At 29.5% G+C, this 18,025-nt stretch overlaps 1 protein-coding gene across 9 annotated transcripts in view; it reads right to left on the bottom strand.

The window, feature by feature from the left end:
• Window positions 1-795: 795 nt before the first annotated feature.
• LOC140054739 (unconventional myosin-X-like) overlaps window positions 796-18,025 on the bottom strand; it is a 101,786-nt gene continuing 84,556 nt past the window's right edge. For 3 of the 9 annotated variants that reach the window (XM_072099818.1, XM_072099834.1, XM_072099842.1), the window contains 18 exons: window positions 16,541-16,711; window positions 14,967-15,083; window positions 13,793-13,879; window positions 12,258-12,415; window positions 11,611-11,740; window positions 11,142-11,242; window positions 10,578-10,771; window positions 10,157-10,277; window positions 9,877-9,963; window positions 9,491-9,627; window positions 9,059-9,097; window positions 7,525-7,648; window positions 6,774-6,886; window positions 6,002-6,107; window positions 5,506-5,646; window positions 5,193-5,395; window positions 4,733-4,820; window positions 796-4,608 (listed from right to left, as the gene is read on the bottom strand). In XM_072099818.1, coding sequence (XP_071955919.1) covers window positions 4,534-4,608; window positions 4,733-4,820; window positions 5,193-5,395; window positions 5,506-5,646; window positions 6,002-6,107; window positions 6,774-6,886; window positions 7,525-7,648; window positions 9,059-9,097; window positions 9,491-9,627; window positions 9,877-9,963; window positions 10,157-10,277; window positions 10,578-10,771; window positions 11,142-11,242; window positions 11,611-11,740; window positions 12,258-12,415; window positions 13,793-13,879; window positions 14,967-15,083; window positions 16,541-16,711 — 2,192 coding nt within the window. In that variant the 3' untranslated portion in view covers window positions 796-4,533. The remainder of the gene's footprint in view (window positions 4,609-4,732; window positions 4,821-5,192; window positions 5,396-5,505; window positions 5,647-6,001; window positions 6,108-6,773; window positions 6,887-7,524; window positions 7,649-9,058; window positions 9,098-9,490; window positions 9,628-9,876; window positions 9,964-10,156; window positions 10,278-10,577; window positions 10,772-11,141; window positions 11,243-11,610; window positions 11,741-12,257; window positions 12,416-13,792; window positions 13,880-14,966; window positions 15,084-16,540; window positions 16,712-18,025) is intronic. The other 6 variants (XM_072099826.1, XM_072099880.1, XM_072099849.1 and 3 more) reach the window with 5 other exon arrangements.

Here is an 18,025-nt window from a genome sequence, read left to right as displayed (position 1 = left end):
AATTAAATTATCTTCAATACACAACCAATATTACTAAATTCGACTTTCCGATATAGGCATGACTTTCCGATATAGGCCTACCTTTCTTCCAGAGTTTCTGCAAAATTTAATTAACAAAATTAAAAGAAAATTAAAAAAAAAATCTAATAATTTTCGTAATTTATTATAAACATTGACAGTGGTTTACAAAACTGAAAATTATCAAATGTAATGCAAAATCAACCGAAACAAAAAAAAACAAACAATATATATATATATATATATATATATACACCCAATCTGCAGACAGTACTGTTTCGATCTTATTAGATCTCGTCAGTGCAGCTCAGGTTTCGAAATGAAATGTACCGCAGAACTGGCACAATATATAGGCTGAGCCAGGTATGCGGGACATAGTACACTAATTATGAACACAAAGAGTGCACAAGCTCAACGAGCGTGCTTTGCAAAATGCTAATAGTATTCACAACAAAAATGCACCGTTTCGAACTGAAGAGTGCTCTACAAAACAACATACTATATATGTATATAGCAGAAAGTAGGAGCGTAATATATATATATATATATATATATATATATATTTAAATAGGACTTAAAATAATGTTGCGATACTTGTTTATTTTGCCCCAAAGAAAGGTTAAATGGATGGATGGACCTGCCTCTTAATACTACCAAATTCCTCTGCTATTAATAATAATTCATTTTAATGTTAATTTATATTACTACATTGTCCGGAAATATATTATTTTATTAATTTATTAGGATTTATTATAAGGATTTGTAGGTGGAAAGTAAATTTAAAACAGTTTATTATGATTTTATGGTCTGGTGACACAGACAAAAATAAAGTTAAAACTAGATTATTTTTTAATTCCAGTTAGGCTTGGTAAGTTGAAGCCATATCTGCAATTGATTGCAGATAACTAAGTGTATTGTCCTTCAGGTAGATTTGACCAGTTGAAACCAGTGTCGTATACTACCGGTACTAATACATGTTATCATAAAATGCAACATTACTATCCATTAATCAGAATAATAACAACCATTTCAATTGATATTTCATTTAATAGTAAATGTACTAGGTCGGCAGTACAATCAAAACAAATGTAAATATGGTAAAACGAACCAACAGTTTGATTTTAAAGTCGTACTAAAGCGGCGGAGGTAGTTCTGTCGGCGCCTGCATAACGAAAATGATGCAACACGTTCATAGTAAAACGCATAACAGAAGAAAGAATATTATATTATGCAATTTATAGCGTTATCATTGTAATTTGTTTGCGCATGACTCTTTATAATCCTAACATCTATACTTTGACAAATACTTAAACTATGTTAGTTTCGTTTAAGTTTTTTTTTTACAAAAAATATGAAATATTTACAAAATTATCTCTTCTTTTATAACTATCACTCATTGAACAATTTTATAATAAGCTTAATTTTATTATAAAATCTTAATATTTTAACCAAATAATTTATGTAAGCAAGTGTATAAAATCATTCTTATCAGTCAGAGAAGTAAAACTCTAAATTAAATCAAAATTAGTAATTATTAAAGCTAATTAATACGTTACTAATACCTGATTGGATGGCATTAAAACTGTAAAAAAAAATATCGGATATGGTAACAAATCGGTTACCAAATAGAAGATTTACTTATATGTACAAGATTTACACATTAGCAAAGATATATCTTGTACATTATATATTCGTGTGATTTTTAGGAAAAAATGTTTTGAAAATAACGGTTTAAAAGTTTAACGTTGGAGTATATTATAATTTAATTATCATGCTAATTGCTAGGCCTATATCTTGAAACATTTCTTGATGAACTTTTCTATTTTACAACAGCATTATTCGTGGCAAGTGGATAACATATACAATAACTAAAATTAGTTTAGTTTATATTTGTGTTATTTTAGCATTTTTGTCCTCGCTCGTTGAAATGTAATTAAGCACCGCTCGAAACAGGCAACCTTAACTATTTCCTAAAATACGCTGACATTGTCATAATCTGACTTTCGGAAACGCTCAACAATTTTCTTTATAGTAGAAAAAGTATAATGAATTTCAATTGAATGATATTGCCGATATTCTAACCACGGGTAAGACACGCGTGTGACACGTGAGGAACAGAAATATTTCTTTATATATGAAGCAAAAATGCACTCACTTCCACTCGAAAAATGTTTGTAATATAATCACGAAATCAGCCAATATTTATATAAAATATAAGATTAAGGTAAAATATGTATTTTCGCGACACGTCAGGACCCACAATGTGAGACATTCAAGATCCGGGGTAAGACGCAAAAGCATCGAGAATTTTAGCTACAAAAAAAAATCTGGGTATTCTCTTGTTGATTCAGTAAGTTCAATATTTCCAATTTAAATTTTACCTTTAGGCCTACGTAAACATTTTATATAACTTGTATACCTTTGCAATTACTTTCACATATATATCACATCACTTATATTTTTCACAATATTGAATTTACAAAATGTAAAGGAATTAGTATATATTTTTTTGGTTAAGTATAAACTTGAGAAGAATAGCATATTATGTCTATAAACTTTTCAAAACCCATAGTTTAAAAATAAACATTTTAAACCTTTCTTTCACCTTTACCATATATAACACATTCACTATATCTTTACTACATATAATTCACAGGTTTTTGTAGGCCTCAATAAATTAGTGTTTGATACTACTATAAATAAACATGACTTGTTTATTTAAACAATGAAACTATGCAATATATCATCAAAATAATAAATGTTTAGGATTTTGTAATCATTCTAACGAGGAGATAAATAAAATATAAAATTTTAAATAAAGGTTTACGTAAATGTAATGTATACACACAAAAATAGAAATATTCTGAATTCTGTCCAATGATAATATGCAATATATAAAAATAATACATTTCTATGAATTAGGATTGTGTAATAATTCGAACTTGGAGATAAATAAAATATAAAATTTTAAAATAAATGTTTATGTAAATGTAATTTATAAACAAATAAATGATTAACAATAATAATACAAAAAGATTAACAATGCAAATTATTTGGTACAGCACTATTCTTCAGTTTGTATTTACCGTGTGAACAGATCAAACATTAAGATAACTTACTGTATTTATGAAGATGCTATGTGTACAAACAAATTTAAACTTACATAATAATAACTAAATCTTTATAAAAAGGCACCACAACGTCATAGAAATCTTATTTCTTTCTATATTATCATCGAACATCTTAGCTAATAAATCATGTCTGTACATATCTTACTAAAGCCTACACAAGGAAGATCTACGCAACACTTTGGGAAAATACAATAATTAATAAAATAGTACAATTTTAATCTATCAATTGAAATAATATTAAATATTTTTATTCAATTAAATGAGAATTTTATATAGATGGTAGGGACTCGAACAAGCAACCTGTATTGGCATCATGTGTACTTCCAGTGTGCCATAATTAACTCATTTGTTTTCTAGATAAAATTGTCCAATACTAAAGTGGATATTTGGTGATGATGGCCATTTTGTATTCAGTTTAAAATAGCAGTTGAAAATAATAGCCTTCATTAATGCCACTTAGATGGTATGATTACACTATCTTTTGGGTGGTTCTGGATGGCACCACTAAATAACACGTCATCATTAATACTTGGGTGGCCGGCATCACATTTTATGCCATAACTACAGAATAGATGATCCCATAATGCAGCAGTACCCTTACATTTGGCTGGTCCCACATATCAAATTTGTACCATCACCAAAACAGATGGGCTGCTTCCTTTACACTAGTGGCATTATGACTATGCCCAGAGTGGTTTGATGTCTGATACATCAACAGTTGCTAAAGTGATTTTACCATAAACCCATTGATTAGCTCTACCCCTGGTTGTCATGATGTCATCGCTATTTATATACTGTTTTTACAACTTTGTATTAAAGGAATAAATTACAACGATCTACTCACAGGTGACCACTCAAAATTCTGATAAACCCAAATCAACTAATATGAACATAGTCTATATAATTGTTAGTATAAATTAGTAAAAGTTAAAACCACCTTATTGTAGGCTGCAGTGTATTGTATTATAACACAATTAAACTATGTTACTTCACTGCATACAGTAGAGTTAAGACAGCAAAGTTTTAAGTTTGCTTACACCTTGAAACTGAAAAAACTATAAGGTGATGTCATCATGATCTATAAGCAGGTACTAATTCTGCATCTCTGGTGATTTTACCAGTGACCATCCCTGCACACTAGGCTCGTGTTACTGTACTTTCTAGGCTGTCACTGGCTGGCATTATTGCAGTCTTTAAACTGTTGTTTCTTCTATCTCTAGGCTAGTACAGCTGCTACTTCTAGGCTGGTGTTTCTGGAACATCAGTACTAATATTACTGGATCATGTGTCTTTCAGTTGGTGTTACTGCTACCTAGGCTGATTTTCTTACTATTTCTAGGCTGGTGTAATTGCTGCAATCTCTAAACTGGTGTAACTTCTTTTTCTATGCTGGAATCATATTCCTCTTTTTAACTATTTCATTGATGTAGGCTTTCATGAGTTTGGCTATTTCAAAAACCTGTAAAGCAAGTTTGTTTGCATAATTTTAAAAAAGGGACCTCATAAAAATTTTTCACAAAAAAAATGTATACAGTATAATGAAAAACATAGCTATCAAAGTTTTAAAAACTAAAAACACTTACTTCAGTTGTGTCAAACGTCAACTCTGACCTCCTTCCTTCAACAATAATTTTGTATTCATTTGGAATTGGTGCACCAAATGACAGAATTCTAAAAATTATGTAAAATACCAGTAAAGAAATTTAGAAATGATGGCAAAAGACCAGACATGCATTATTTAAGCATAGCAGGTGAGCTTAAAACGAAGTTTATATCATCAACCTCATTATCACTCTATCAAAATCATTATGATAGTTGCCATCACCACAGCTGTTACCTTCCTCCAAAAATCACAGTCAATCAAAGTTAACTCTCCTAATACCTTTGGCTGGGCTAATTATATGTCTGGTAATCTGAATGTGTTTGTAAGGAATTTGGGACCTCTTAGACCTCAAGAAACTTCTGATTTTGGGGAAAGATTCCAGGTTTCAGACATTTCACAGTATTGGGAGATTTGACTGCAATAAACTAGTTATCACTTACTTTTCATATGGGAACTCATCTAATGGGTTAGGATCATTAATCTTATGCACTGCTACCATGCTTTTATTCACTGATAACCAGATACTCTTTGGATACGCCTGTCGGCCGTCATGACATTCAACCTCAAACAATCGAGAGCCAAAGTACTTCCAAGATCGCATAAAACTCATGTAGATATTCTGGGCGCGTTCAGCACTTGTACCCTGATAGACAAACGAATGATTGTGATGATAATGCAGATAAAGAATGGATAAAGAATAATATTTGTAATGATTACAATATGTATTATAGGTAAGTTTTACCAAAAAAGTACCTTTAATGTTCTCCATTTATCTATAATTGCTGTAATAGTTGCAGATACGTCGTCCCTGTAAACAGACTCCAAGATGTTATCATCAGAAGCAGACTTCTGCAAACGTTTTAATGTCTTCTCACCAATTCCTCTTAAAGTGCCCTATTAAAAACAATATAACAATAAGAGATTGACAGCACAGTACAAGTTCTTCAAATTCATTCACACTTTGTACGAAATGTGCACTTTAAAGAACCTAGTACATCTTTCAAAGGTTATCCTGCTGTGCTCTAGCTCACCCAGTTGTGGACAAATGAGAGAGTGCCTGCAATGTCATTAGGTTATCCTTATTAGAAGAAAACCATGTATTTGAAAAGTGTAACATCCACAGTGCAATGAGCAATGATCCATTTGTTGGAATGCTGCGATAAGAACTCAACACTCAGTACAATACATTACATTATGTGTTTTTAAAATTATAGATGCCAAACTGTGCAAACTAGTACCATATTATTACCGAAATAAATGTGTCTTTTCGATCTCTTTGTTGGAAACCAAAATCATTATCCTCCTTGGGTTTAACTTTTAACCTGTCTACTGGGTATACTTCAGTTAAGTCATTTCTAAAAAAAACAAAACATACTGTTTACTTCTTGTAATAATAAAACAAACATTATTATTCATGTACAATACACATTATATCTACTGACTTCTTCTATAATAGATTATTTGCATTATATTAACCTGTTTTCTGAATGTAATAATCGCTATATTGCATCTGCGTGACAGTGATAGATGTAGTCAGGTGATATTTGGTGGCAATTACATGGAAACCCTTGTAGATTTTCCTTGCACTGGCTGCGCAGAACACATTGAAGGATTGTGCAACATCCTAAATATTCCACTGATAAACTCAGTGTTTTGATTGGCCAGTGGTTAAGATTTGTTGCAGACAAGGTTAAACTTTGTTCAACTTTCCTGATATAATAGTGATTAATCAAGGTAGTGATTGATTGAAAATGTTCATCTGGTTTGTAGGTATACGTATATTGAAATTATTCTTTTTTCCAAACCAATAATTAGTAAAAACTAACCTTGACAGTTTCTGTTTTTATTTCTGAAGAAGCTGTCCGATCAGGACAGCGAAACTGTCAAGGTTAGTTTTTACTAATTATCGGTTTGGAAAAAAGAATAATTTCAAGGTAGTGATTGTATTTTAGGAATCAAATGATGTACTGCAAGCATTAATTTCCTCGACATGCAAACCTATTTAAACAATAATAACTTACATCCAGTCACCGTGAACATAGTCTCCTTTGTCAAACTGCATTCTGAGAGCTGATAGGTGTATGAGTTGTTCATCTGTGGCTGGGAATTTACCTCTGATTACCTCCTCATGCGCCTGAAAAAGTAAAGGTAAAGGTGAGTTCTGTATTCATTCTAGTATTTTCAACCAGGTACTCATTTACAGCTGAGTGGACTGGGAGTTGTCAAGAATTGAACCCCTGGTCTCTTTGTATGACAGTCAGGTGTCCTAACCACTCGGCTGCTCATACAAAAATTGTATACACAAGATCAAACTCAGTTACCTAAAATTATTGAAACTGAAAGTGTTTGAACATTGGGTGAATACCATATTTGTATACAACAAAAACAACATATCATGTACATAGCAAACACATGCTTATTTTTAACAAATTGAACAAAATAATAATACTGATGGTAGAGTCACGTATTCATTCTGAACGTAAGGGAACTGTGCCAAATTTTTCAACCAGATATTCAGCTGAGTGGACTAGGAGTTATTCTAATCGGAATTGAACCCAGGTCTTTCTATATGTTAGTCAAGTGTCATAACCACTCAACTACTGCAATGAATGTTGATATAGGCATTTAATGTTTAGTCAACAATGACAATTTCTGAATCATCCAAGCTTAAAGAAGAGTTCGGGAATTTTGTTTTTGTTTTGTACACAAATGTAAAGATTTAAATATAATTTTGGCAGATAAGAAAAGAAAATATAACAATGTATTTTTTACCTGCTCAAAAAGAAAACTGTATTCAATGCTATCTGGCTTGACACTCTGAGTATCGAGAAAACAGAAAAGTTTGAAGAATAGCTGCCAAGGTTTTCCTCGGTCACTGAGACCACGAGCCCGAAACCTAAAGTGAACATAAATTATAATAAAAAAATAATAATAATAATAGGTTTATCCTCTGTAATTAGATTTATGTATCCTATATTATATCTATGATCAAATGTTAGATAGTTTTGGTAGTTTTTCAATGGAACACAGCAACCCACAAACAAAACATTGCTAAATTTAAATTTTCACACCTAGGCCTAGTTATTTATTTTTTTTTTATTTCATCATCTAGTTATTATTTTGTATTTATTATCTATTCACAGGAGCTGATGAAAAAAATGGTTCATCTACAGAAAAATGTAGCTTACAAGATGCATTATGGGAAATTATGTTAATAATTATGTCATGCTTTGCAAACTACCTACGATAATAGGTAAGCGTTCATGTGGATTGGATTAACAATTACAACACTGCCCTGAAAATGAGTGTATTTAAAACAATGAATGGATATGTTGAAAAGCATTTTAAAGACCAAAAGAAAATTGAAAAAAATAAATAAAACCAAATTGGCGAGTTGATTTTAATCTGTTTATCTGTGGCCCATAAAAGTAGTCTCTGATTAAACATCTTTTATTGAAAAGAGACAATTAAAAATGTATCTTAAGTGGTTCAAATAAAACAGTAGAATATGTTTGAATTACAATGCTACAATGCATCTGAATCGTTGTGTTAATTAATTAATTAATTAATAGCAAGTTTGCATACACCCTAGTATTTTTATGTTCTGTGCATTAATGTATAGTAATATCTGTAGAGGTATTGAATATTAAAGCAGGATATATCTGGGATTGGTGATTAAGTTCAGCAGGGTGGGTTAATGATATTTAGACCCACACTAAACACTACAGTCTTTATTCTAATTATGAAACCAATCTTAAGGCAATAATGTTATAATGATGATTATTATCAAGTCCATGATGAATTATCTGCTAATTAAACACAATCCACTTCCTGTCATTTAAAAATTTAGTCGGATAAAAAGGTTAGGATAAAACAAATTGCCATACTCGCACAAAAAGCATTGGAAATTTTAGTACGTTGATAAAACCTTATTGTAAAATATATTAATTACAGGAACCAAAATTAAAATGATACTTTTAGGTTTCCAAAGATTTTTGAAAAATAAAGATGAATAAAAACAATTTAAATCCTTTAATAACCCATTTTGTAGAAATATTATAAAAATAACAGTAAATAAAAAGTTAGTTTAGACAATTGGCTTCCAGTTTTTCCTTTAAATTATGGTTTTATCAGGTAAAGAAATTTCAAATGAATATTTTTGTGACATTAAATTAGCCTATTTTTTTCAAGAGGAAAATATACCTTTAATGTATGCGAGTATGGTAACAAAATTATCAATAAGTTTTCAATTTTAGTTATTTTTTAAATCTGTTTCCAAGATGCATTAAATTACATGCTGATATACCTTGAATCTTTATTTCCATCATCATTTTGTGCATTTAGGCTAAAAAACACAAATCTAACAATTTAACTTTGGATGTTAAAATATCTTGTTTAATATGTAACATTTGCACCAACATTTATAATAATCTGGCTTCTTATTGGTGAATAAAAGTGTTTTCAACAAACAAAAAAATCAACAATTTGCATGAATTTTTTCCACTAGGAACAAGTTTTGTAGTGAAAAAAAAAAAAAGGTTTTGTAGTGCAACAATAAGCCTTTTTCTGTGACACATGTTTGGCTTCTAAGATGGAAAAGAAATAAGTTGATTGATTAAAAATATACTGGATGTGGTTGCCTCAGAGTTACTTTTCACCATGTTTTTTTTAAAGTTTATAACCTATATGTTTATTCAAACTCAATTGCTATTCAAATTGTTTATTTCTAAATACTAACCTTTCAAATTTCGCTAGTATGTCTGCAACAACTGATCTATCGTCTATTGCTTTTTCGACAAGACCGCTCTTCTCGTAAAGTGAAAAACGATTGTAACATGAATCTAGATTCATACCTTTTACCAACGTATGAATAACCTAAAAAAATACATTGTTTATTATTAAATTCAATTCAATTCAATTTCTTTATTGCTGCAAATGCCATCAAGGGCTAATATCCACTTAAACATACTACATCATACAAACATAATTATACATATTTACATTTAAAATTTAAACACATAAAAATTATAGTCATAATTAAAGTATCTGATTAATATGCTTATTAGATTGCTTATTTTTATCATCGGTTTCAACTCCCTCACCTTTGACCTTTATACATCTTACCTGCCCTGCTGTAGTTGAAGAGTTGATTGATATTTGACATGATCCTCCGCCGTGACAAAACACTGTAGCATTCATATCTCGTCGACCCTACAAAAAAGCATTTCAAATAGTACTGTATGTTGTCAAATTTAGAAAAGAAAAGAAAATTTTTTTTTTTATATTATACTACCGAAAATCAACTCTATGATAAAACTTATTTGAAATAAGTCTGTTGAGTGAGAAACCTTAGCTTTGCAGGGACCACAACTATTAGGTACAAAGTATAATGTAATTTTCTTACCAATATTGCAATAATTTCATCTCTGGAAGGCACAAATTCTCTAGTTCTTGTTCTTTTCAGAGCTTCAAGTGCATAGCCGGCATATGCAGCCATTTGAGTCTTGGGTGACAATTCTACTTGTCTACAAAACAAAACAAAAATCATCAATACAAGTTTTATTTTACACTACTACTAATTTGAAATTTATGATTTTTTAAGAATTTTCTGTGATTATTTCAATATATTTCATATAGATATCCAATATATCAGTGAGACACAAGAAAGTAAGAAGAAAGGAAACAATCTTTGTTCAAGCCACTGGGTTGTCAAAGGCCTCTGTGAAAAGTGGTCAGGCTGTACTGGTTGCTACAACCCTGTATATATTCAATACCTTAATGCTTAAGCATTTGTATAAACAACATTGTGCTAAGTTGGCTCTTACCGTTTGATGTGGAAACGGACATATCTGAGGATGCTTCTGGATGGAATGAACGTGCAGCACATGCAACAGAGGATCTGCCAATTGCGTAGATTGTTCAGGTTGTCTGCATCCTTCACCCATGTGGTCTGCTTCACCAGTTGGCAGTATACCTCATCTTGAAGTGGTTTTAGATCTTGACATGTTTGGAGAATACCCTGTGATGATAATGAATGAAAAATGAATACTTTATTGATGAGGAAATTGATGATTATGTTAATCTATTTTAATGATGAGGATTAAAATAAGATTATTGATAATATTGATAACATTGTTAATGATTATGGTGATGTTAATAATTTATCTTGTGTGTTGTAATTTTGATGATAATATAATTGATGATATTGATAATATTGCGGATGATTATGGTGATGTTGATATAGGCTTAATAATATATTTTCAGTATATCACCAAGCGGTTTAGAATTTATTCTGTCACTATTGTGTTTATATACAGTTAACATGATATATACTGTATATGCTGGAGATAATATTATTATTAATAACATGACGACATTGATGTTCCTACCTGTATCACTGGCATTGGATCTGGTAATTGCTCAGACCCCTGTAATACGTTAAATATCTTGACTGCTTCATCTTGCAATGTGGTATAACCTTTGTCTAAATCTAAAAAACGTTATCAATAAACATTTATTTAATAAGTACATGTATAATAGACACAATATTTCCATTAAATTTATATGAAAACACATTCATCTCAATATTACCAAAGTATAGTATTTATATATTGGCGTTCCTATTTTTAGAAATGTAATTGTTTATGTGTTGCTGGTCATGCCATTTTATAGAGTTGGATTTTAGTAATCCTTCCCCTTTTGCAACTATTTCATTAGGTTGTTGATATAAAGTTTGTGGTATACCACGTACAGTTCTGAAAAGAACTGTTGAGTTTCTCAACATTTCCATCAATATACTTTGATCGTCCTCAGGATGAGAATGTTTTTTTTCTGAGCGCTTTAATTAACATTACTTACTTGAACTCATAATCTGTCCATAGGGCAGTGGAAGAAGTGGTGATTTCAACATGTAAGGTACATTTCGTAGGATTGGGTTTAACTTGTAAATCTTATCTATTTCGTCATTATAACCATTTAAACTGGCTTCCTGTATTAGAAAAAAAATAAGTACAGTAATAATATTAAAAAGAGCTATATATTCATGGGAATGTTATAATAATCTGACTTACAGTACTCATCTGTTGAGAGAGGAAAGTCACTAATCGTATATGCTTTTTAAAATGTTTATGCTGTGCATAATATTTTAAGATTGTTTAAAGTTGATTTTTAAGTTAAGTCTCTGTGGGTAAATAAAGTTGAATAAAAAAATCGTTCTTTTTTAAAACAAGTTTCTAAATTGTAAAAATTTTTCTAATTTCAAGTGCTATACATTAATGTAGTTGAAGAATTAAAGCTCAAAATATAAGAACAAATCTAAAATACATATAGAACACTCCTTAAACCGGAACAAAATTCTTTTATGTAAATATGTTTCCTTATTTTTTCTTACCAGTTTAAAAAGTTTGTTGAATGAAGGTATATCTTTGAACATCATCAAAAATTGAATTTTAACCTCAGTAAAAATGAAAAAAAAAAATTGTTTTAAATGTTTAAAAATATCTCACCCTTAATTCTTTGATCAGAATCTGAGAGGGCGTTTCAATCGGTGGCTTACTGTCGATGACTTCTTGAATTGCGTAAGTCCATTTCCAAGCTTCGTCATTCGAAGGTGTGAACAGATTGTACGAATAACGTCTACTGTGTATAGTAAATTTCCATGTGCCTAAAAAACGAAGATAACATTTTTAAACAATACATTATTTCTTTGAATAGTAAAATAAATAAATAGAATAATAAAAATCTCTTTATCTTGAAAAGTAAAGATACTAAAAAAAAAGTATGTATAACGGATGTTGTTTGTGTGCAAAGCAGGCAAAATCATATTTAATACTTGACTGCTGCCCTCTTTTTACCCATCACCATTATCATGCATTGGTCAAGTTTGAGACAAAGCTCTCTTTATTTAAATCAATGTATTAAAGCCTTTTCAAAGTTTTAATCATAAACCACAAGGAATATGCAGAAAGCCGAAAGCTCTTTTTCGGATATGGTCATTTTAGTAGTCATAAAACAAGTATTGGAATTTTCCATCATGTAAAAACAAATCTTGGATATGATTGATAAGTGAAAAGACTTATTTGATGATAAAAATATTGACTTAAACTAAATGAAAATGACCAATCAGTATGGTTTATATTAGTCACATGATATAACTAAACTAATTATGATACCAAAACATTTGAATTGTAAGGTTTATCACATTTAATAAATAAAAATACAATTATATAACAATAAATATGTAAAACAAAATGTACAGAAACACAATGACAAGTTTGAAAGTTTGACAAGTCAGATAATTGTAAACACAAACAGAATTTTAAAATAGCGGAAAACAACATTACTTTATGACAAAACAGAGTAGTTTCTACTATTGGCTTTGATTCATTCATACATATAACATAATACCTGTTTTAAATTTTAAATACACATTTTGTACTAACTTTATGAGGAAACATAAATACTGTATTGTTGTGCACACAACATGCTACAAAACATTTAATTTATAAAGTGACTCAACTACTACAATCCAACTGAAAACATAAATATAAAAAATGAAAAAAAAAAAAATTAAAATACAAGAAAGTAAAAAAAATTAACTAGATAATAAATAATCAATAATGAATGATCAATTATTCACACAACATAAAGGGAAGGAATCATTGATGCATGAGAAAGACAATTTTATTTCAGGTAAGATAGAATTTAAATATATACAGTACTTTTAATTTCTAATCAACTTTATTTAAAGTAATTTTCAATTTTTTGAATGATTTTTAGTATCATACACATAAAGTAGGACTACTGATGGTTTATATAAGGTTATCTATTCATATTATTACTATTATTATATTTTGCCAATTCAATTTCAATTTCTTGATGAATTTTGAAAGTATCAAAAAAATATCAGGGTCATCAAAACTAATTATAATTTATTAAGGAAATGAGGACGTACAAATTAAAGATGCAAAAGAAGCAATCAAGAGCAAGAAAAAGAAGAACCAGTTCGAATGCAAAATTCATTTAATTTGTAATTTCTCACGTAGATCATGTAGCCACCAAGGTTTACTACGTGGATAACAACGAAACAAGTTTCGCATCATCTTGGAACTCCATGTGTGCCTTCGACCTTAGGTGTAAAGGTTAAAGTGCAGGAAAAAATAAAATAATGTGATTAAAATAAAAACCAAAATAAAATTATGTGCAGACTGAGGTTAGAAATAATAATATGTGTGATGGAAAGATGTAAAATGTGGGAAGAACATGAACTGTGACGGTAATTGGAGGGAAAAGGTAACTTAACCATTTTCTTAAATGATAAAGAATAAAGCTCACAAATTAGTTGGGCTAGTAATCTATTCGATGAAATTTGAGAGATTTATTAGTAGCAATAGTTAATGATAATTATGGTTTTCCAATAATTTTTCCTAAAACAGTCAAATGATATTGATAGTTACAGACTACTTAAAGCAGGAAGTTTTGTAGATCTCAATATTAATGTAAATTAATACAGTCACCTTTCCTGATACAAACTCATTAAGACTAAGTTTTTGAAAAGATTTCCAGAATTTATGGAAAACCAAACATATTTGATCAGCCCATGGGTTTGGTATTGGGAGACGTACAGTATACTAAAACAAATGCAAAATAATGATTTTAAAAAGCTCTGTTTCGAATAGAGATATAACAATGATGATGATTAAAACAAACATTGAAAATGATTGAAAAAATGATATTTTTTAAAAATTGTTATCTTACTGACACCTAAATATATATTTAAAAATAAAATCTACATGTGTACATGCAAAAATTTAATATTACTACTATAATAATGGTAAATGAACAACACTAGATAACAGATGGAAGAGTAGGCCTACTAAAATGCCTGAATGCTGATTTTAATTAAAACACCAAAAAAATAACAGGAATAAAAACGGTGGGTAAAAATTCAAAAACCACGACAGAGTTACAATATACAAATGGGTATAGTAAACGAACATGCAATAATAATGGGTGGTGTATACAATTCTATACAACAGAACTACAAGAGTATATTAAATGGCACAGAATAACCAAAATCACAAGAGGTTATCAATTTGGTGGGAATAAGGAAACGTGAAAAGACCAAAAAAGCATTGCAATATAGCAACTGGTGTGCATTGTTGTCTAGGTTGAGACGTCGGGATAATATCTACACTAACATTCAGTGAACATACCACCCTGAAACATAGCCGTTCTTAGGTCCATTTTAATTTTACTCTTTTTGCCCCAGCTTAATTTCCGTCTCCTCATCGTCGGAGACGCCACTGGAGAGTTTGTTGGAAGTGGAAGATCTGAACACGACATCAAATTTGATAGATAAGGGAAGAAAAATACAAAAGTAACAATTGTTAGTTAGAGAAAAGCTGTTAGAATACCAGGCATTCACTTTATTTAAAGTTCATTTTAACTCGTTAAACTGTATTGGACAAAACAACACGTTAGATACAATGTCCAAATGCAAATGAGTCTTGAAAAATTTGCATAATTTGCATTGATTAAATAACATCAAACCAATTCATTGTACAGTACATGAGCAGAGCTTATGAAATTCATGTTGAAATATGTTCTGTTCCATATACAATTCTGTTCCATATACAATTTATCATTATTGGAGTAAAAGAGTAAAATATACTTTCAATAAGCAATTAAGTGAATGAACTTTAAGTAAAGAATGAGAAGATGATTCCCTAAAAAGGCAAAAACATGAAGTTATTAAAATGAAGATGGAGAGCTGGTTAATCATGAATCTTAAGTTTTTTAATTTACATTATCATTTATGAATAGTTAGATAATGAAAGCAATTCGGTCCCTAATAATCAAATCATATCGTGTAAAAATCTTTTTTTGATGATGTAAACAAAATAATGATAAAATCTCTGAATGAGAAGATGATTCCCTAAAAAGGCAAAAACATGAAGTTATTAAAATGAAGATGGATAGATTACTGGTTAATCATGAATCTTGAGTTTTTTAATTTACATTATCATTTATGAATAGTTAGATAATGAAAGCAATTCGGTCCCTGATAATCAAATCATATCGTGTAAAAATCTTTTTTTTGATGATGTAAACAAAATAATGATAAAATCTCTCAAATTCTTATCTATTCCTATGTTATTCAAAATTAATTAATCCTATTAAGGCAAAAAATACATTATACAAGGTATAGGTGAAGTTTTGTTTGAAACAAAATGCTACCAGACAAAATTGAAATATTTCATGACACTAGACGTAATTAAAAAATATATGCAACATTTAGATTTGTGCAATGACACCTTCATTTAAACTTCCATATTCATACTGAAGGAATGCAATTTATTTGCAAATGAATCTAAACATTTAAAAGTTAGAAATGTGTTGATTTACACTTGTATTATAATGTTTGTTCATTTGCATATTTGTATATTAGAACACCTGTGCTATGCTAAAACTCTGTAATGACAATATAATTGTTTAACTGCTGTGAATAAATTATGATTATAATGTATTATTTTGAAATGAACATGAATTTAAGTAAATGTAAGTTGAAATTAGTGTGGATTTTACCTACAAAACCAATAAAATATATTGATTTTAAAACTGCACACAAACCCAAAACTTAATACAGAAAAAATACACCAAACATTTCATTGTTTTCCCAGCACATAAAAATTGTTAATCGTTTAAGAGCCATGCAAAACGTGCAAAAAAAGCGTGCGTTTTTGATGTTCCTAAATTCGACATGCCACTACCTACCCACAATACCTACCATAATCTCTAACGTATGGTCTACTGTTGGAACGTGGACGGCTTAAAGTTGCCAATCCACTGATAGAGCTTTTGCGGCCAAAACTAAACGAGCTTCTACGGTTTGTTTCGGGGTTACCGGAGGGAGGGGATCGTCTGTTACCGTTCATAATCACCAACTCTGGTGGGTAGTCTGCAAGGTGTTCAGGTAATTATTACTTAATATATTTGTTTAAAAACCAAAAATGTTTATAATTTAAATTACAGTTTTTTATATTATGATTTACATTAAAGATTTTTCTAATATATTATACATTTTTATGATTTCTCAAATGTAAACATGTTTAATTAAAATTAATTTTGTCAAATGTAACTGAAGTTAAGCATTCATTATTCTAAAATTGAATTCAATATAGCTTTAGTTGGTCATTTTACTTCATGACTTTTAAAAAATTAGTTTACCAATGTATACTTGTCCTCCTTCATTTGCAAAATCTTAAAATATATAATATCAACTGGTGCATATAATGTGAAATATAATATATAATATATTTAAATGAAAGGAAGTTGATAAAATAAGATTTAAATACGAGATGCAATAAATATGGTATGTGCTATGGATAGTATAAGTTACATCAAACAATGATATATAAATAATGATTAACTACAAAATAAAAACTATAATATAGGATATAGCTATCAGGGACAGGGTAAAAAAATGGAACAAATAACTAGTCTAAAAATGTATACATATTTTAAAATATATGCTATGATTATATATAAATACTGTAACATGTATATGAATATAAGGTAACATTATGAAACAAGTACAATGACGGGATATTTTGTATCATAATTTCATTTTTTAGTATTTATAATTATTCTATTAAGGTTTGTCATTCAACAAGGAACTCAACTCAACTGGGCAGCATGAAGCTCTCTGAGCAGCTGATCTCAACTCAATGTAACTAAAATACAGTCATCACGAGTGTTCTCCCGTAACTAGTTTTCCATTATTTTCTAGGAAGACATTGTTATTTTCATGCTCAAAATCGTATTAATTAAAAAAAAATTTTCCCAGGACTTAAATAGACCATAGAACTCCAGGATAAGCTAGAGTGCCATAGAGCCAGTTTGTATGGAAAATAATACTAACATACTCTATATGAAATTATGAAACACAATGCTAGATTGATAACATCCATGCTTTAACCAAATCATGTAATTTACTAAAATTTGTAATTTTCGTAATTTTTCAAATTAACTTTTCTTAAATACACTACTCATTTTAAGTTTAAATCAGTATTTTGTAGATTTAGTTATTACTGATTGATCAATAAAAAGTGCAAATGTAAATGCATAACAAAAAAAGTATAGTTTACAAGGTTGAAAATGTAGAAGTGTATAAACAATGTGTGAATCTTTGGAAAGTGTAAAATATTGAATAAATTTAGTATAAATTAGACATTAAAGGTGTTAGTTAAGTTATCAGTTCAAATTCTAAGTA

Source organism: Antedon mediterranea, chromosome 1, assembly GCF_964355755.1.
Source record: "Antedon mediterranea chromosome 1, ecAntMedi1.1, whole genome shotgun sequence".
In the NCBI taxonomy this organism is placed as follows: Eukaryota; Metazoa; Echinodermata; class Crinoidea; order Comatulida; family Antedonidae; genus Antedon; species Antedon mediterranea.
This window is presented reverse-complemented; position numbering and strand designations above follow the sequence as displayed.